Source organism: Sphaerodactylus townsendi, linkage group LG01 (genome assembly GCF_021028975.2).
Source record: "Sphaerodactylus townsendi isolate TG3544 linkage group LG01, MPM_Stown_v2.3, whole genome shotgun sequence".
NCBI classification, from domain to species: domain Eukaryota; kingdom Metazoa; phylum Chordata; class Lepidosauria; order Squamata; family Sphaerodactylidae; genus Sphaerodactylus; species Sphaerodactylus townsendi.
Window position 1 is genome coordinate 55,309,777 of NC_059425.1, and position 21,002 is coordinate 55,330,778.

General features: G+C 42.5%; 1 protein-coding gene across 1 annotated transcript in view; it reads right to left on the reverse strand.

The window, feature by feature from the left end:
* Positions 1-13,466, reverse strand: part of KCNH1 (potassium voltage-gated channel subfamily H member 1) — a 299,776-nt gene extending 286,310 nt beyond the window's left edge. Inside the window, exon 1 of the mRNA XM_048484669.1 lies at positions 13,242-13,466. Within this exon, the coding sequence (XP_048340626.1) occupies positions 13,242-13,314 (73 nt within the window). The 5' untranslated portion in view covers positions 13,315-13,466. The remainder of the gene's footprint in view (positions 1-13,241) is intronic.
* Positions 13,467-21,002: the final 7,536 nt, after the last annotated feature.

Here is a 21,002-nt window from a genome sequence, read left to right on the forward strand (position 1 = left end):
TTAAAAAATGTCCAGATGACTCCAAGAGATATATTCTGCATTGGCAAGTGGGTGCTATGAATAGTGACCATGATCTGACTTTAATTCCACTGTGCCCTTGAGGAAGAAAAAAGAGTAATTTAAGTGTATCATCTATTTACCTAGTAAAATTATATTTACACAATATTCTAAGACATGGCCCTTACTAGTAAATCAGGGTTGAAAACTGATGATCCCCCTTTTGCGGGAGCTTGAAGGGATAACAGATGAACAGAAATTTATTTTTCTTTTAAATAGCGATAGACACAAAGTTTTGGAAGCTATGGCAAAATATTTAACTGGTGTTATTACTATGCATTCCAAATTGTGTTAATTGTGAAGGTTGTTATGTTACATTTTATAAATGCCATTAAAGGTTTAAGAAATAAAATGAACTGATGATCCAAAACTCATTCAGGCATTATCTTTTATTTGTGTTGACAACTTTGAGAGTATTTACAGTAAACAATCAAGATTCAAATGTTGCTCTCCCAAGATAACAACTGTCTGAACAATCAAAAATGAAGGGCAAGGATAGTGGTACAGGATTATTTGGGTTACTCACCAACCAGGGGAAATAGTCAAACTACTGACTGATCTAAATATTTATCTTTAATTAATACGTTTTAACCTCATGGAAAAAGAGGTGAAACTGAAGAGCTTCTAATCTTGACAAAGCATACCTTTCTTCCAACTCACTTCAATCTTAAACACTTCAAACATGTTAAAGCTCACAGTGAGCTGAGGGCTGTTATCCCAGGATACCTGGTAGTATAAACTGGCCCATAATATTATAGTCATAAATATTATTTAATACGACATAAATACTACATATTCATTCCAATTGGAATGAGGCAAACTTGGACATATTCAAACAATCATTTTTGGCACAATAAAAATAGAATTGCTATTCTGGGAGGTGGGGGTAGGGGTGACATTTGCTCTAGACAAGGGGTCAGCAACCTTTACCACCCAAAGAGCCATTTGGACCCATTTTCCATGGCCCCGAAGATCTACCGAGCCAGAGTGGCGGCTCCGCACGGAGCTGCCTCCAGTTTGGCCCCTCCACTCACCTTTCCTGGAGGGACACGCCCATGATACCTTCCAACCTCCAGGTTACGCGGAGCTGCAGTATAAGGCTGAAAGAGCCACATGCAGCTCCGGAGCCGTGGGTTGCAGACCCCTGCTCTAGACAGTCCGTGTGTTATAGAGGTTAGACATTTTCCTAGCATTCAAAGTGCAGTTTGGTTTCTGGGTTAAGTCTGAATATCTGTATTCCTTTCAACTTGGATTCTGCAATGGCTATGGTACAGAAACTGCCTTTGTTACCCTTATTGATGATCTATACTAATCTATGGACAGGGTGAATTTGCCCCAATTGATTCTCCTGTACCACTCAGAAATCTTTGATATCATTATTCAAGACATCATTTTGGATTACATCTGCAGGACTGTTCTCTGTTGGCTTAAATCTTTTTTAGGAATGACAATGTGAGCACTTGGTGCTGAGGGATTTTTGTTCAGCTCCTTGACCTGTGAAGACCGTCAAGTCCTGTGAAGTTCCATCTCATTCCCTATACCATTTAACATCTATACAAGGCCAGTAGGGGTGATTGTCCAGACATGTGGAGCAGAATGTCATCAGTATGCTGATGAAAACTGTTCTCCATCTCCTTTCCATCTAAAATCAGGGAGCTGCTAGAAATCTTAAAACTGTGTCTGCAGGCAATGGGCTAAATGAGGATGAATAAACTGAAATCCAGACAAGAGGGAAATTCTGTGGATAGTTAATAAAGCTGATAAGAAAGCAGGTGTACAGCCTGCTGTGGATTACACTCCTTCAGAAGGAACAGATTCAGAACCATAATTAGATCCTTTACTGGTGCTGGAAAGGCAGGTGGCAGAAGATTCTGCCTTTTTACACTGCAATCCTGGTTTGCCAGCTGTGGGCATTTCAGTAGAAAGCTGATTAAAACATTGAAGGTGGTGTGGCAAGTATTACTGGACAATGTCACTTGGAGAGCCAGCATGGTACAGTGGTTAAGAGCAGATGGACTCTGATCAGGAGAACAGGGTTTGATTCCCCACCTGTTCACATGAGCAGCGGAGTTTTATCTGGGGAACTGGATTTGTTTTCCCACAACTACACATTCCTGCTGGGTGTCCTTGGGCCAGTCACAGTTCTTTGGAACTCTTTCAGTCCCACCTACCCCTCAAAGTGTCTGTTGTTAGGGATGGAGTTTTTAAGCCCCTTTGAGTCTCCTGATTATCACTAAGACAACAAAAGTCATGCTAAATGCATAGAACCCTGACAGACATTTTATATTGCTTTCAATAAGATAGAAGCTACCTACAACGACATTTGAAATTCAGTCCTATGCAGTTACACCTTCTAAACCCATTGATTTCAATGGGTTTAGAAGAGTGTAAATCTGCTTAGGATGGTGCTGCAAATAACCAGATACCATCTTCAGGAAGCCTCCCTTTCTGAGCAGCTGTCACTTGTCTCCCCACTAGTCCAGCAACAGAAAATTAGGTAGTGCCATCAATTGAGAAGTCTTATGGCCCAATCAAGTTGTGGGGGGGGGGGCAGAATGGGTTATGGGAGCAGGGCAGGCTCATGCTGACGCATTTGCTCACCCCACCAGCATAAGGGGCACTTAATACCAGCAGGGGGAGCAAACACACCACTGATGGATGCCACACAGCTCCATGGTACCCAGACCCGGAAGAGCCCAGTACTCAGAGATTGTGCTGGAGTCCAAGAGAATGCCAGCACAGGGTGGGGGTGGAGCTAATTTTAATTGACTTCTACTGGGCTTCCAGCCCAGGAACGCCCCTTTCCGTGGCTGCAGACTTACACCATACAAAAGTGTGGCATAAGCCTGTTTGCCCAGTGGGCCTATTCGGGCAGGAGGAGGGTTTTTCAAATTTACTCCTTTCTCTGCTGCTCAAAGCCCCTTTGCAGGCGGCACAGCAGTGCCCTCATCATGCCATCCCAGACGGAGTTCCCCCCCCCACTTGGATTGCACTGCCCATTTCCCAATGTTTTCTGTGGATATCTAGAGGCACTGAAGAGATAGTTGTTAAAATGGGGATTTACTGGGGCTCCCTGAACACAACAATCACTACTGAAGAGTTTTTCTGGTAGAAAAGTGTAGAGCCAGAGATGTTATCCAAAACAAAGGCTAACACAGAGGCAATGTTCAAATAGATCAGTGTAATGCTAACTGTATTCTTACATTTAAATGGTGGGAATCCAGGAGAACTGTGACATAGGGTGCTTCTGAAGCCAGAATCAGGCCTGGTCTGGTCTTTTAGTTAAATATGCCAAACAGGAAGTCCAGAGATCTATAATAGAACAACCTTGGAGATGCATAAGGAACAAAGGAATAACAACATAATACGGTTTTAGTAGATTAGGAATAGCATAACTATCCATACAATATGTGCTGGGGCCCACAAAAGTAAAGATATTGTTCAAAGATGGGTTGAATTGACTGGAGTTCTACCAATAGTTATGTGTATGTGAAAATTGTAGTCATTGTTTTTTTATATTTTTGGTTATAATTAAAAGTAGTAAGAATGTGTTAATTATATCTGTATATCTAATTCTCACATGTGCCCCCTGCCTGCAGATACCTAAATCTGAAGATAGGGGATACACTCACCTCCAACATGTTTTTCCTAAACTAGGAGCACCCCCTAGGTTTGCAGAAAAATCTCAAAATTAAAAGGGGGGGTTAAATTAAAAATATATTTTGAACTGCCCTTTGTGGGGAGGCTGGGGAGCCCAGGAGCATGGCAGAGCTCCCCACTCCCTCATTGTCATAAGGTGATAGAAAAAGGGGGGAACATGGGATCTCCCCCAGAGGGAGATGGGATTCCCCCCCACAAGTTTCAGAGGCCCCCACCTATGTGTATACACAGAGAGAGAGAGATTTAAAAAATGGTATCTGAAGCTATAAGAATGTGAGAGTGTTGCCATAACGGTAATCTAAAACAAGTATGTTGGAAGGTGCTGAAAAATCACATTTTCCTTTTGAGAGAAGGTCATATGTTGGGATATTTATATAACACCTTACAGTTCAAACATGCTTCTGCTTGATGTTACAGTTCAAGCAAAAGAACATCGGCTGCTGCTTGATGCAGTGAAAATCTCCTAACTGCAATCCAAAACAATGTACTGTATACAAGAAAGATGCTGTTGTATCTCACTAAAACAATATAATGTCATATAAGAACTTCGGGTTTTCAAGACAAGAGACATTCAGAGATGGTTTGCCATTGTCTGCCTTTGCATCACAACCCTGATATTCCTTGGTGGTCTCCCAGGTAAATACTTGCCAGGGTGGATCTTGTTTAGCTTCTGAGATCTGACATGACCAGACTAGCCTGGTCAGGGTGATTTGAAAAGCAGTTGCTCACAATTCAGTAATTGTGTATATTGTGTTTTTAATTTTAAAAGATCAGACTAATTTCCTAACTGACTAGGGGACCTCATGGCCTTTTACAGAACTTTTGCCACATTTAATTTTTATTCACTAGAAATGGGGGTGGCAGGGAGATGCAGCTTTTATTCTTCAAACTGATTCATAGTTTTTATTGTATGAAACATAATACAAGCACTCAGACAAAAGATTGCCTAGAGTCCTTTTGTAATTTAACAGAGCACAGTGAATTTGGGAACTTTCTTTTGTTGAAGTGGGATAATGTCTGGGTTCTTCTGGGAGCTATTCTGCTGTGAGATCAATAGTTTGGCTGGACTGCAGAGATCTATCTGCATATACACAAAATTCACCCATACTTCTATTTCCAGTCTTGTGTTCATACCTACAGAACATCTACCCAGGAGGCAGCAAGAAGTGACCTCATGCTGCAATTGCAGTTAGTTTTCTCCACCAATCTTTTCCTCACTATAATATTCATTTTCTTTGCATAACAGCTATTACCACTCTTCACAGTATGGCAGCCACAATATCCACTATGGATGTTTTTGGATGAGTGTCATAATATTTGCTTTCAGGACAGAATTTTATTTATTTTATTTATTTATTGGATTTCTAAACCGCCCTCCCCCTAGGGGCTCAGAGCAGTGGACAATAGTGATAAAACAGCTTAAAAACATAACAAACAACTAATTAACAATAATAAAACCAGGAACCGTATAGCATCAGATTGCATTTCATCCCTCCCCCCCTCCCTAACCTTTATGCCCACGGGAGGCCAGATGAAATGGCAGCGATGTATTTAACCAGGCTGGCCAAATGCCTGGTGGAACAGGTCCGTCTTACAGGCCCTGCGGAAACTCTGCAGGTCCCACAGGGCCCTGATCTCTCTTGGAAGTCTGTTCTACCAGGTGAGGGCCAGGGCTGCAAAAGCCCTGGCCCTTGTAGAGGCCAGCCTGATAGCTTTAGGGCCAGGGATCACCAGGAGGTCCTCCTCCAATGAACAGAGGGGCCTAACGGGGCGATATAGGGAGAGGTGGTCTTGTAGGTATGCATTCTCGTGAATGCCATACTAAGAGCTGTTACAGAAAATAACAATAGGTAAGTCAATATTAGGGTTTCCAAAGCTCTTTTTCACAAAACAAGTGTAACTTTCTTCCCTTCTCACACATAATTTTTAAAACCAAGGGAATAATTCTTCTCACTAATGTTTTGTTTTGTTTTTGGTCACACACACACACACACACACACACACAGTTAAGCATGTAAGATAGTCTGGGTGTTTTTTCCCTAGCAAGATTGAATAGACCCTTGCAGTCACCAAAAAGGACACAATCACTAAGAATGAGGTACAAAATACTATGGAATTTTAAAGCAGAATGTATTAAATGAGAAAAAGTGAAAAACTAAGGCTTCCACCAATTTTGCAGTAAATCTATTTGGCAGTCAAACATGCCCTGTTTGATCTTGATTATACTGTAAGCAGCTCAGATATATATTTAAATGGCATTGAGCACCTCCAGCAGCTGCTGAACAAGTTTGCTGTTGCCTGCCAGTCAGAAGTCAGTTCCCAGCTGATCAAGGATCAGTTGGAAGTCAGGTTCTGATTTAGAGCCCCTCCCCAAAAAGTTATACACTGAAGTGGGAGATTGGAAGCAATTCTTTTGATCATCCATTGAAAAAGGGAAAAGAGAAAAAATATTGGGGGTTTTCATCAGCTGGGAAATGGCTTCTGACAGCTGCAAGTATCCTGTTAGTGCAAACAAATCTGAAGAGGCTGTGAACAGCCAAACTGCCAATCAATTAACTGTGTGCCTGATCACCACTGGCAGGCAGGAGGTAAGTCAAACTGGCAGGTGTTCAGGTGCCCCTACTTAAAACAGTGTGTATAATACCTTTAACAAAAGGAAAAAGAAGTGCAAAGGACAATAAAAAGACCACCTTTTCCCTTAATCTGCATCTCTAATGCCCATGTGGCAGTACGAAATATTAAAGGTAGGGTTTTCTCCACCATGGCAACACTATACTGTGGAAAAAGCTGCATTTGTGGATATGCTGCTTGATTTGCAAGCATAGCACACAATCAAAATATATGTTTACGATTTCAAAAGTCTGAATCTTGTTTTGTGTCCTAGAATATGCATAGATAATATAATAATGTTCTTTTTTAAAATATATGTAAACAAAGATAGTATGTGCTGTTGAAAGTTTTCATGGCCGAAATAATGGCCACACAGTCCAGAAAACCTATAGCTGCCAAAAAGATAGCATACTTAACAAACCGCAACCATAGAAGGTAATTTTAAATGCAGTTTTTATTATACCATGGGACAGGCAAGCCTTGTTCTTGAATGAGCTGTGCTTTTGGAAACAAATGTCCAGTTTCCTGCAAAACTGCAGATCTAGAAACTTGCTCACCTATTTTGTTCTTGGGTAGTAATAAAACAGGCAGGACATCATCTCGTAAGACCATTCTTGGCTACATGAAAGATCTGACAATATTTGACTGAGCCCAAAATAGGAAGTTAATTGTCAACTGTGCAATAGACCAGTGTTCCTACTCTCATCTCTTGGCTGCCAGCATTCAGATAAAGTGTTTGGGATGTTGATCTTGACCTTGAGTCTGAATGTTTACTCAGGTCATGAAAATGACTGTGTGACCTTGAACTAATAACTCTTTTTGTCCACAAAAATTACTCAGAAATCCAATAGCACATTAAAGAACTGACAAAAACAAATCAGTATGAGCTTTTATGAGTCAGAGCTCACTTCTTCAGATGCAATGAAGTGTACATACGTCGGGCTTTGGTACACTTCTACTGTGTGCTTACTTCCAGATTAGCATGGCTACCCCTCTGGAATTAGTCTCTCAATATAAGGTCACAGGGTTCTTGTAAAGACTTGGATCAGGAAAAGATCAGTTAAAATTGAAGAAATAAATGAATGAGGGGGGAAAACTGGTTACTCAAGTATGCTGTCCTGAGCTTCTTAGAGATATGGATGGGCTATAAATATGAGGAATGAACTGAAAAGAATAAGAGCTAAGAGACTGAGTTGTTACCCAGGAAATATCTAGTTCAAATCTCACTTCTACATGGCTGACATCTGCACTTTAGAGATAATAAGACTTGATTGGATCACATGTTCCTCTTCTGCCAATATCATGGCAGTCGTGATGACAGAATAGCATTTCCATTGGTGGAGGGGGGCACTGAAGTTTCTGCTGGTTTCCACTTCCCTCCACAGACCCCACTGTTCCTCTCTCAACACTTTTTTTTGGGGGGGGGGCTCCTTGACACCCCAGGAGAGGAGTTTCAAGAGGTTCTGTGAGCTCCAAGTTAGAGCAGGAAGGCATGACAGTCCATTTCTTCAGGCTTCACTCTGTCAGTAATACTTAGGATCCAACCCATGATACAAAAATGTTGTAAAGACTACTGAGAAAATGTACATGAAGAGTCTTAAACTTTCCAAAGTGCTCTCTCTTTCTCTCTCTCCCTTCCCCCTCCCACCCAACTTCCAGTGATCCCAGCAAAGGGCTTTCAAGGCAAGTAAGAAGCATTGCCATTGCCTTCCTCTGCAGAGTCCTCCTTCCAAATGAAGTGTACTATAAATCATTATTATTATTATGTTGAAACCATACCCTCAGAAATGCTGGTCCCCATTCAACCCTGAATTCCATGTGTATGAGGACAGAAAGGATAGGAAGGCAATCTATGCATGCTGCATGTTCTTATTATTACATGTTCAAGTACTGAACAATCCTGAAAATACATAAACTGTGTTTTAGTTGGTCCTGATCAGCTATTTATACTTTTTTTAGGCTAAAGTTACCATCTTTAATCATGACTGAATGTGGCTTCATGGGACCAAAGGCCCACCTGGATCTGTTTGATTCTCCTGACTGTGCTCTGGCCATGACTATTTTCCATATTCCTTCCCTTCTTCCCAACCTCACTAAATACTTTAGCTAGAAAATAACTAACCATTCAAAACAACTGGGGACTTGCTTCCTCAGATTTCTTTTGGATAGGCTACATAATTTCTGGGTGATGAAAATGAAAGATGCCAAGAGAGAGAAGAGCTATTTATATGATTTGGAGGATACCTGATGGCACAGAATTATGCACAGCAGGAATCCTCAAAAGTGAGTGTTCAAACTGCATCTTCCCACATGGACCAATTAGTCTCAGCCCACTTTCCCAAAATAATAGAGAGACCACAGAGCATGTAAAGCCCTCACATTCAGTCCCTGATATCTCTAGTTAAACGTTCAGAAAGATAGTTCAGAAAGACCAGCACTTGGGACCATTGGGCTACTGGTCAGGATATGAAAAGCACCAGCCCAGGTGAATTAGTTGCCCATTTTTCTGTAGGATGTTAATGGAACAAGCAAGAACCTGATATTATGATGGATGAGATCCCAGAACAGTGTCTTGGTCCTGTACAGGAAGCAAACAATGCCCTTACACTGGGACTACTTCCAGAACTCTTGCTTCACACAGAAGAAAGGGTGGTACAATTCAAGAATGTTGAACAATGGTTGGGCAGCAAGGGGGCTGTGGAGAACACAACACAGGGGAAAAAGGCAAGACACAAGATCAGTATGAGGAAGTTGCCAGATCCAGCTCATCTGAGAATCCCCTTCCAACTGAAAATTTGAATTAGATTTAAATTCTCATGGGTTTGGAATTCCTGTCAGCTACCTGGACAGCCCAGGCAAGCCTAATCACCTCAGATCTCAGAGGCTGAGCAGGGATAGGGGACTTCAAAGGAATAAGAAGGTCACGATGCAAAAGCAGGCAATGGCAAACCACCTTTGAATGTCTCTTGCCTTGAAAACTGCATTAGGGGTCACCATATGTCAGATGTGACAGGACGGCAAAAAAAAAACCCTGTGAGGGAAACATTTCTAGCTGGAAAGTGAGATTAAAATATAATAAAGTACATTTACAAATACTGAAGGACAAACCAGACAAGTATAGAAAGATGTGTGTAAATAGCAGCCATGTGAGGTCCTGAAGTAAATCAAGATTGTGGTATAAGTTGCAGGAAGATCAACTCTTTTCCCATGTTGTTTTCTGGACCTTGAATTGTCTCAAAAACTCACATTTGCTCAGTGTGCTAAATTTTAGTGCCAGAGTATTGTCTGTGGTCAGGAAAATGGCACTGGGGAAGGGGGAAAGCTCACTGCTCCACACCACTGTTCCAGTCTCAATTGGGACTTTCCATAGCTATTTTTGAGCACCAAATTATAGATCCAGTTATGGTTTTTCCAACGTCTTGTCTGATTTGGTCATTAGGGTTCATTACAGTTAGGATTGAGGGCTAAATATGGAATCTAAAACTCTGAGGAAAAGTTAGGTTTTGAGAATAAATATGAAAGAAGAGAGATGAAAGAAGAGATGACAACCCACAGAGGATGAATAGATGGAGTCATTTTAGTAATGTAAGAACAAAGAGGAACCAAAAGCTCAAGCACTGAAAATACATCAGATTTTTCTTCTTGGCTACTATACCAAAAGGTTGCCACTGAATTTCTCTTCATATAGTTATAAGTTTACCTGTCAACAACACCTAGAATTAATCCATGGCAATAAGAAGCTATCACAATTGCTAAGGTTGGGGATAAATAGTAAGTGTTGGGGCAACATTGTTTTGGGGTATCTGCTACAGCCTTCTGTCAATGTTCTTCCTTAATTCAGGGCCACTGTTTCTTATTTTGGCTGTTATAGAAAGTAACCAAATGTGAAATCATATGTTCAATTAGGATTGTTCAGGAACTTTGTGGCACCCTTTGAAACATTTTGGAAAGGGTAATCAGTTTTACATCAGACCTCTTACTGAAAGGAGGGGAGACTCAAGGAACACTAATTGTCAATTTCCTTTAAGAAAATGACATTTTAAAGATTATATTATTCAACCACTAAAGACCTGCATAAAGAAGTTTGAAAAAAATTGGTGCTGACTGAACTTTACATTCCTTTGATGGCAATGAAATAATTTTCAGAAAGAAAGCCATTTGCCATTTCTAAGTGAATGACAAATGGTACCTTCCCTCTTCTCCTAACTAAATCCTTTTATTGGGAAGATAGATTAGGTTGGCACTGCATGGGACCACCTTTGATTTCAAAGCAATACATATGGATGACAAGTAACATCAGTGATAATGGTTTGCATGGAGAAAAATCAGAAAGCTATTTCCTCCATAAAGTAACTCTTTTTTTATTTGAACCATTTCTGGATGTTATTAAAGCTGTATATCTGTCTTTCTCTGCCTTATCATTTGCGCAGCTGAACTTTTTCCAGCGAATTCAGAGACAGTAGGCCTTCTCAATTTGGATGCCAGCCCTGTATGTCTCTCATCAATACTTGCGTCAGTAGTCCTTATTCGTTCAAGTAGCAGTAATTAATCAAACTGCAATGAAGAAAGGAAGGAACTAGGTCATAATCCTGCAAACAAAACTGGAAATAGCCTTTCTCCATGGCAGTGATCCACAGCTTAGTGACCAAAGGTAAATGAGGAAACCTATTGGAACTTGACTTATTGTTCCAGAGAAGTATCCGCATTATCTAAAACAAAAAGAGTGGTGCCTGAAAGACACCTAACAGTGTCATCCGAAGCAATGTTATCCCCTTCTAACCCCATGGCTTTAGAAGGATGCAACTCTGCAGGAAAAGAGATTCTACCTAAACATTAGAAAGAACTTCCTGACAGTAAGGGTGGTTTGACAGTGGAATATACTGCCTCAGAAGGTGGTGGAGTCTCCTTTGGAGGGTTTTAAACAAAGGCTAGATGGCCACCTATCAAGGGTGCTTTAATTGTGTGTTCCTGCATTGGGAAGGTGCATTGGAATTGATGGACCTTGCAGTCTGTTCAAATTCTATGATTCTGCTTAGGATGGCACAGTAAAAAATGACATACAAAGTTAGCCTTATTGAGTCAGAGCCCTCTTAATCATAAGGGTATCTTTGCTGTTGAACAGTTGTGTAGAAAAGATGGGCTTGTTGTCATACCCAGACAAGAGAAGTAGAATATGCTGCAATTTCATCATAAAAGTACAGGATCCCTGTTCTCCTTTTGGTCAAGTCATCTCAAATCATTCAACACTGTGCACTCACTGTGAACCACCCAATTCCATGCTGACATAGTTGCACTGACACCCCCTGAACTCCATGGGCACCTAAGTGTGTAGGATCAGGTCACAAATTGGCTCTGTTCAATCAATGTCATTGTTGTTAAGCTACCAAAACTCTGGTATTAAACGGAAACCGACCACATGAAACTGCCTTACAAGGAATCAGAACATTGGTCAGTGTTGTCTGTTAAGACAGACAGTGGCTTTCTGGGGTCTCAAGCATGGGTCTTTAATATCCCCCAGTACATGAGCCTTTTAACTGGAGATGCTTGGGAGATAAAACATGGGACCTTCAGTGTGCAAAGCAAGTGCTTTACCAGTGAGCCCTGGCCCCTTCCCAAATGGTTAGTGGATCACCATGTTTGCCTAAAATATCTGAACGGAGCAGGGAGAAGAAATCACAGGTCCAAAGTATTTTTTATCACTCAAACCTCCCTCATCTTTCCATTCTGTTTTCCAAGAGACAGTACAGGCTGTTTGTTTGAGAGCGCACATTATGCACTAAAGTAGTGTGCAATTTTTAAAACATTTTTAGCAACAAAAAACCTATCAACCAGAAATACCTACACATTTCTGATAATTCACCTGCAGTGTCTGAATATGTTTCACCTCTACAAAACAATATTTCCCCAGAGCATAAACTTGATTTCTGATAACAGCTGGATTCTGATATCTGTAAGAATCTTTTTTGCATAATCGGGGTTTATGTGAAGGTATAAAGATCAGCAATAAAGGGGCCACAGACTGAGATTAGTCAGTCGTGACTATACACAGTCAGTATTTGCTTTCAAGAGTATCCCAGGCTAAACATCCTCCACCCTACAGTGCATTGCAGAAGTATTTTTTTTAATTACAAAGCCTAAAAACCACACACATTTCTTCAACACATATCTGACATGCACATAAACAAAGGACTGCTTTTAATCCCTCAGCACTTCAAAATGAAATAATGTGTGGCTGTTATTTGGGGCAGGTTATCCCAGCCTGACTGGCTTCAATGCTCATGAAGAGAAAGCCCATTTAGATCTGAGAGTCTTTCTAGCGGAGGATCTCACCATCGCCTCTGCAAAGAGAGACTCCCAGGTCTGCATAGCACCACAAGCTCAGTAGGAAAGGAGGGGGAAGCCCTTGAGAAAGGGGTGGAGGAACTAGGAAAGCCCAAGAAGGGAGAGGGTCTCATCAAGGTACGGGAGTATAAAGTAACCCCTCCTATTCTGTGCCAGGAATCTGCAATCGCACACCTTCTCAACAGCTCCGGGTTAGTCGCGATTACTACATTCCCCCCCCCCAAACACACACACACACGAATAGCATATCCCCGGACGCCGACCCTGAATGCATCTGCAACCCCTGCCCCACCCGCCAGTTCGATGTCAGGGGGCCCTTGGGTGGGGGGAGCTTCCAGCCCGCCCTCCCTCTCTTGAAGACATCTCGGCCACTTTCTTCTGCAGGACTTTGCGGAGACGCCTGACTCTGGGAACGGTTCCCACCCAAAGGCTTCACCTGAGCCCAACCACGGTGGTGCCGTCCAGTCAGCCCCAACCCAGCAGCGAGCCCTCGCCTTCTGCCAAGCCCCAGAGCGGAGTCCCGCATTGGAGGAGCATCGCCCCCTCAGCCAGCCCTCCCGCTTCCTTCTTACCGTTGGATCTCCGCACAATGTTCTCCAGGAAGGTATTCTGCGGAGCCACCAGCCCTCGCCTCCCCCCAGCCATAGTCAAGCGCGGTGGCTTCACCGGGGCCGGGCGAAGCTAAGCGCTGCCTCTCCACTCTCGTCTTCCCGCTCTGAGCTCCTCATGGTCCCCACTGGGAGTCGGGCGGCTTTGCAGCATCAGCTCCTCCAGCCGCTCGCCCGCCCTCCCTTGCACTGCATCCCTGCTGCTCCGCGCCACCCGGGCTGGACCTGTCACGCAGCGCCCTCTGCCGGCCGACTGGCCGCCTGCCTTGGCCCAAGTCCCCGCCGGTGTTTGTTTGCCACTATGGATTGGGAGCTCGTCTGTCGGCTCAAAGGAGGAGCCCCAGGCTCGGCGGCAAATCTTGGAGTGCAGCGCCACCAATCGGACACCACATCAAAAGAGACGGAGAATGGGGATGACTTTCCGCGCGCCGTCTTCTTTTGGCCGCTCGCTACCGCCGAGCGTGTGCTATCATCACTCTTCCGCTTTAAGGAGCTGCAAGTTTTTCGCTCAACTCCCAAGTCAGTCCGGTTGAGCTGAAAGGGATTTACCCCCCAAGCAAGATTTGACCCATTCCCACAGGAGCAGGTCAAGAACTGTGTTTTAGACAGAATTGTCAACTGGTCTGGACAATCAAAAATGGTGTGGCCCTGAAAAGAGGTTAATGTGTGGAAATGGCCAGCTGCCTTTTTTACAGCATGGAGGTGAATTACATCATCTGGTAAATAACATGCAATTAAGCCTCTCTTTAAGGGGTATGGCATTTTTTTTCTCCAGGTCTGTTGCCAATCTTAGTTTTAAAACCAATATAGAAACTCAAATTAAAATAAATGTAATTCCCATTTATACAAATGGGAGCCTTGTGGCTCTTTAAAGACTAACATTTTATCAGGGGTGTCCCGCCTATAGGGACATGGGGTAACCCATGTCGCCAGGCCATGCCTTTCAGTGCAACTGAGAGGCCTCTCCCCTGCTGGGGGATCGCGCCAGCACACCAGCCTCTCCCCCGCCATAGCACCTGTTCGAGCCGCCTCCTTCCCTCCCCAGGCCCTCGGGGGGGGGGCTTGGAGGCGGCGCAGCTCGGATGGGCACCGCGGCGGCAGGCCACCTCCCGGGCAGCCAGCCATGGTGCCCTGCCCCCCGCCTCCCTGAAGGGCCTGGGGAAGGCAGGAGGTGGCCTGCAGGGAGGCAGGGGGCAGCTTGGGGGGTGGCCTGCCACTGCGGTGCCCACCTGAGTTGCCCCCCAAGCACGGGGGTGGGGGGCCGGGGGGCGCCCAGAGCAGGTGTTGTCCCCGGGTGCCATTTCCCCCGATACATTTCTACATTTTATTTCAGGATAAACTTTTACGGATCGGGAGCATGCTTCTTTTGAGCTATGAATGTAATCTCACCTGGAACATTTTTTATGCAGGAAGTGTGAAAACAACAATAATAACTAAAAAGCAGGGGTCAAGGGGCCATGAAATGTGGCAAGCACAGGGTAAAATGTCATTGTCACCAATGTTTTTTTTTAAATACCAGAACAGTTATAGTAAACTAGTTAACACCTGTCATGGGTGAAGTGTCCCAAGTTTTGCTAAAATAATTAAGAGAATGCAAACTCTCTGAATCCTGATTCGTTAGTTTCACGCTGGAATCTTCCTTTAAAGTTCTTCTGTTGAAGAACAGTCAGCCATAAAGTGTCCTGGAAGACTGAAATGGTCTTCCAATGGGTTTCTTCTGTGTGTGGGGGGGGGCGGGGAGTTGTTTGTGAAGAGGGGCATTGTTAATACATGACAGCATATAGGACATAATGGTACAGCTGATATTTTGGAGTCCTGTCTGAGTATTGTCTAACTGGGGGTGGGGGGGAGGACTTGGCGTCTTGGTTTCTTGAAAGACCTGGTACACAGCTGTGTGTCTCTATTAGGTAACCTCAGGAGCAATTCTAAGCAGGTCTATTCAGAAGTAAGTCATATTTTATCCCATGTGGCTTTTGCTCAGGAAAAATCCTTATGATTGCAGCAGTAATGTTGTCGGTAAGTAGAAACCTTGTGTTAACGAGTTGTCTGTAAGCAAGAAAAGATCTGCCACCCAGAGCCCATGAGACAAAAATACAGTTATTCAGGAAGGGATCATGGACGGTACAGTTGATTAGTTTGAGCTGGGAGCTTTTGATGACAACCAATAGTGTTATGATGTTCTCAGTTGGGAGGCTGTCTTGTAGTAGATTGTTTCCAGAGAACATTCTAACTTTGTTGATCTGTTCTGTGACTTCCCTATGTGGAGAACACTTGCTATAAATCTTTCAGGCATGAATCTCTGTCTAAGGACCTGAATACAGTTGCAATACTACTTAGCTGTAGTAGCAGATGGAAGTGTGTCAGTGGGTTTCTGGTAAAATGTTTTGGGGTTTTTTTTATAAGGCATGTCAGTTGGTTTCAGATAGCAGGTGGTGCTTACCTGTCCATTGCAGAGCTGTCCAGAGAATTTATGGTCAAAGGCTTTTATGGCTAGAATCAACTGGTGGTTGTGAGTTTTCGAGGCTGTGTGACTGTGCCCCTAACATTTCACTGGCAAAAAAAAATGCAGGCAAAATGGTGGGAGCAAAAACTACCAGGCCATGACCACACAGCCCAGAAAACCCACAACAGCCTTTCCAGAGAATTGACCTGTGGTGTGAAATGGTCCAGGATCAAGTTGGTAGTGGAGGGAAAGTTGCTGAAGTCCTAGAAGAATCTCTCAAGAGGCTCCCTCCCATCTGTCCAGATGATGGAAATGTCACACCAATGTCAAATTCATCTCATAATGAAATAATACTCACTTCTTGTCATGTTGTTATGATGTGTGCTTCCTGCCAACAACAGCCAATTATATGGAGGAAGAGTTCACACAATTGTCACCAAGAAGTTATGCTACACATAATGGAAGAGAAGGAAGAAATCCAAAAATTGGGAGGGAGGGTTATTTTCAACAGCATTCCCTTCTAAAAATCAAAACTTAAAATGTGTATTAACCATTATCTAGAACATTAACATTTGCCAAAATAATCATAATGCTGGGGTTCTACATTTTTCTCCAAACTATATTATTGGGTAGGTTGGCCTGGTTTAATTAATGCTAAATTTCATTTCCCTCTCTTATTTTTGAATGGATGTTTTAAGTACCTCTGTCTGTTTCCATCTAGTATCTATGGCTGAATCTGAATCTGCCACCCAGAGCCCATGAGACAAAAATACAATTATTCAGGAATAGAAGTAAATTCATATTAATTTCCTAAGAGCCTAACCAAACCCTTGTAGAATTTTCCCAGCTCCTTATCTGTGTGGCTGTCCTACAGTGAGTAATAAATGACGCTCATAGATCTCCTATTGATTTTTGTAAGCACTTGGCTGTCTGTTGTAGCTTCAGTGTTTTTCTTGATTATACTAAATGTTTTACTAAATAATTAGTGTAATCATTACTGCATATGTTGATTAGTAAGGGGCATCATACTTTATAACTTTGGAGCCCTGAATATAAATTAACAGGGGAAAATTGAAATGGCACTGAAGATAAATCTTCATGTATGATTCTACAAAAATGTATCTTGTTTGTGTGGATTTTTTTTCATCTTTGGTTTTATACTTGACATTCTAATGTCATCATGGTGAACCAACCAATGTTTGACTTAGTTTGATCCTCTCCACATTCTCACACATACTAGTGAGGCCATGAACAGTGACAGAAGATCCATGCTTCTTTTTCTGCAGTGGCAAATGGAGATGATAAACTGTTCAATTTCAACTACCAACACTGGAGTGGAGGATGTATTCAATTTCCTTTTTAAAAAACTATGAACTAAAAGCTAGGGTGTCAGGGGAAAGAATCTTTCTTCTCATCATCTAGATTTCTGATTCTGATGATAGCACTCCTAATTCCACCTGACTGAATTGGTTCTGCCCTTCTTGTATTTCAACTTCATTGTGCTTGGTATCAACAGGTGTAGGGGTTAAAGTGTAAGATTCGAAGATGAGAAGCTCAGGTTTGAATCCCCACTCTGCCATGGAAGCTTGTTTGAGCCAATCAAACACTCTCAGGAGGATTCCGCATGGGCTAAAAACAGCGGTGTGAAAATGGTTTAAAATGGTATAAAAGGGTTTATACTGTTTTCACACCACTATTTTTGGCCCATGCAGAATCTGCCTCAGCCTCAACCCTGGCAAGTATTTGAATGGGAGGAGGAATACCAGAGGCATGACACAGAGGCAGTCAATGGCAAACCAGCTCAGGACATCTCTTGCCTTGAAAACCCCACCAGGGGTCACCATAAGTCAGTTGTGATTTGATGGCAAACTATACACATCCTGGGGGCGGGGGGGACAGGGAGTTATCAAGACGGTGAGGCTTCGTGGAGTGTTCCAAGGAAAAGGTACATGGTAACACGGAAACATTTTGGAACATTAAAATTATTAAATCCATGAAAACGAAATGCAAATAGATACATGGGCATGACTAACAGATTGTAATATTTTTGCTGATGTGAGGGGTCCCTGACATTTTGAACAGAGGATGTGTGAAATATATGCCCAACTTTCTCATCAGATCTGGACTTATTTTTCTACTTTAATAACATAAAATAATTATGCATAACGTATTAAACACATTCAATTGGACTGTTTGGTATATATATTTGAATCTATTTTTTTAATTCAGACAACAATTACTAGCTTCATACATTACTTCATTACATTATTTATACCCCAGCTTCTCATCAGTGGGGCCCAAAACTGCAGGGGTTTTCTCCCCTCCATTTCATCCTCACATCAGCAAGCTTCCACGGCAGAGGAGGGGGTTGGAACCTATTCTAGCAGTCTAATCACTACAACCAGCTGATTCAAATCAAATCAAAAACCTTTAATGGCATATTATAAATAATTAGCAAAGTGCACAGAAGAAAATCATAAACAAATTAAAAGTTTGTTTACGGCAAGGAAGCAACTTATATCTTTGGCTTGCTGTTATGGTAGACGTAGTGAGATCTGTCAACCATTATTATAGATAGGAAATGAGCCGTCAAAGATGTGATAGCTTCATTCTTATCTGCCAACAAAAGCTTCACACAGTCCTTGTCCGAAAGATCTTTCTGATCATCGAGCAATTTTCCAAGGACAAGTGTTCGGGCTTCTTCATGTAAAGGACAGTGAAGAATAATATGAATGAGGTCCCTTCAACAAGCTAAATATCCTCCATCTCAGATTGGGGAAATGGCATGGGAGGGAGGCAGAAGTCCCTTCTCTGCATGTAGTCCCTTCTCTGATCCAAATAGGGCACCACACACATGGGAATTGAGGAAAACCTGCAATTGCTGTTGCAAGGAAGAGAGATTCTAGCCCCAGCCTGTGTACTCTGTAATGTGTAAACTGAATAGTGGAGGCTGTGGCACTTCCTCCCTTCTCAGGATCTGTGTGAAGTGAAAAGGATCCACACTCAGTCTTCCAAAACATGTGGTAAAGAAATGAGGGAGATGGGCACAGCTGTACATTTTTCTCCATTCTTGGGCACTCTGTACAAAGGCAGGAACTTTATAGTTGTGATAACTTTCCATTTATAAGAAGCAGAGCAGGTAAGACAGTTACTGGCAAGTAGGAAAAGATTTGGACCAACTGTGATATGGAGCATATGGCTAGCAGCCTACATACAAAGCCCCTGTAACATTTGAACATCACCCCCTTTGAAAACAACTTTCTTGTTTCTCTGGAGGAAAACCCTGAGGAAAAATTTTTAACTGAACCGTTAAATTTTGTCAAGGGCTAGGAAAGCTCTTTTGTGGGCTTCATCTGGCCCTTGGACAATCAACTGGCCATCCATTTTGTACTTTACGATGCATTTATGTTATATGGTGCTCAAAAGAATACAATAAATAGTATAATGAAATACATCCCTGCAAAACAGATTCATAATATAGAGAATATGTAATCTAAACTCTCATAAAAGTTCTTCTACCTGAGAAACAAATCAGAGCACTGTGGTAGTCTCCAGGTGGTAGCTGGAGATATCCTGGTATTACAGCTGATCTCCAGGTTACAGAGATCAGGTCCCCTGGAGAAAATGGTTGCTTTGGAAGGTGGACTCTAGGACCACTGAGGTACCTCGCCTCCCTAAATCTGGCCCTTCCCAGACTCTACCCCCCAAATCTCCACGTACTTCTCAACCCAGACCTGGCAACCCTATACTGTGGCCATTCTGAGATTATTGAGTAGAGTTGAAAAGCAAAGTGTGCATGTTCCCTACTTCATTCTCCTGTGGCATAATTTTATATGTGTTTACAAGAACTATTACCATGGGGTGAAATGCAGAAGTAGTGAAGCAACAGATGGAACAACAAACCAAAATTTCCAGGAAAGTTGCATTTTTATTAGTATGTGTCCAGCACATTGTGCAGCCAGATGATAATTACATATGATAGGCCCAAATTCTCTAACAGGAGAGTGAATTAGTATATGTCCAAATGCAACTGGTGTGATGTGAAGTTTGACAGACTGAGATCCAAATGCTGGAAAAAACTGAATATGTAGTATGAGAATTTCTAGTGTAGTGTCTAAGATAACCATGAGACCTTCCGATGTGGTTTGTAATGCCTGCTTATTTCTTGATGATGAAATTGAAAGGATGTTAAATGGAGCAAACACACAGAGAGAGTTTCATCAGACACTGAAACCAAACAGCGTCTGTCATTCAGAAAGCTGATTTTGATTTTCTTCTATCTTCTCAGTGCAGCAAATATTTCATAAAAGCCTGGGAAGCATCCATAGATTGCCCATTTGGAAGCAACTGCCTCTTATCATAGCAAAATGTTTGTTTTGGAACTTCCCAGCCTTTTGTGGAACCTCCCATTTTGCAATTGGTCTCATTCATGGCAGCCAATTTGCCTTGTTTCTGCCCTGCCTCTGGTAGCAGCCATTCTGTGGTGGTACCCCACAACCCTTTCTCAAAATTACAGAACTGCCTGCAGGCTTAACATAACTGGGGACAACTGCAGCACTGAATGTACATATGATAATGGAAATGGATACAGTACAGTTAAGAGAATTGGACACAGCAGAAAAATGAAGGTGTAAAATTACTTTTTAACTAAAATTAGCAAGCCGCAGAGAAAGTGCTATACTCTTTTCCACTGAAATATGACAGTAGAAATGTACATTAATCTGTCTTTTCCTGGACCTTCTTTGTTCTAGAATGCTCCATTTGGGTCCTAGTGCCTTGGGGACAGGATTAGGTAGGCACTGGGACCAGTGGTGGGATCCAAAAATTTTAATAACAGGTCCCGATGGTGGTGGGATTCAAACAGTGGCGCCGCCGCCCACATGCACCTATTGGGCAGGGAGGTTGCTTTAGTAACCCCTTCTCGGCACTCAGAAAAAATTAGTAACCACTTCTAGAGATGTGATGAGAACTGGTTGGATCCCACCTCTGACTAGGACCCAAGCGGAGCATTCTAGAACAAAGAAGGTCCAGGAAATGGGGGATTAATATACAATTCTATTGTCATCTTTTGGTGGAAATAGAGGCACCAAACAGAAGTGCCACTGAAGTATGCAGAAATGGCACGAATGTAGCATCAGCCATGGCTCATGAAATAATAGAAAACAGGACTATTCAAGAAGGCTTTTCTGCATAGGTAACAGGTTCTCAAACTTACTAGAAAAATGATTTGGGATTGTGGTCTGTACTACGATGTATACCATACTGTAAGTAGGATTCTATTA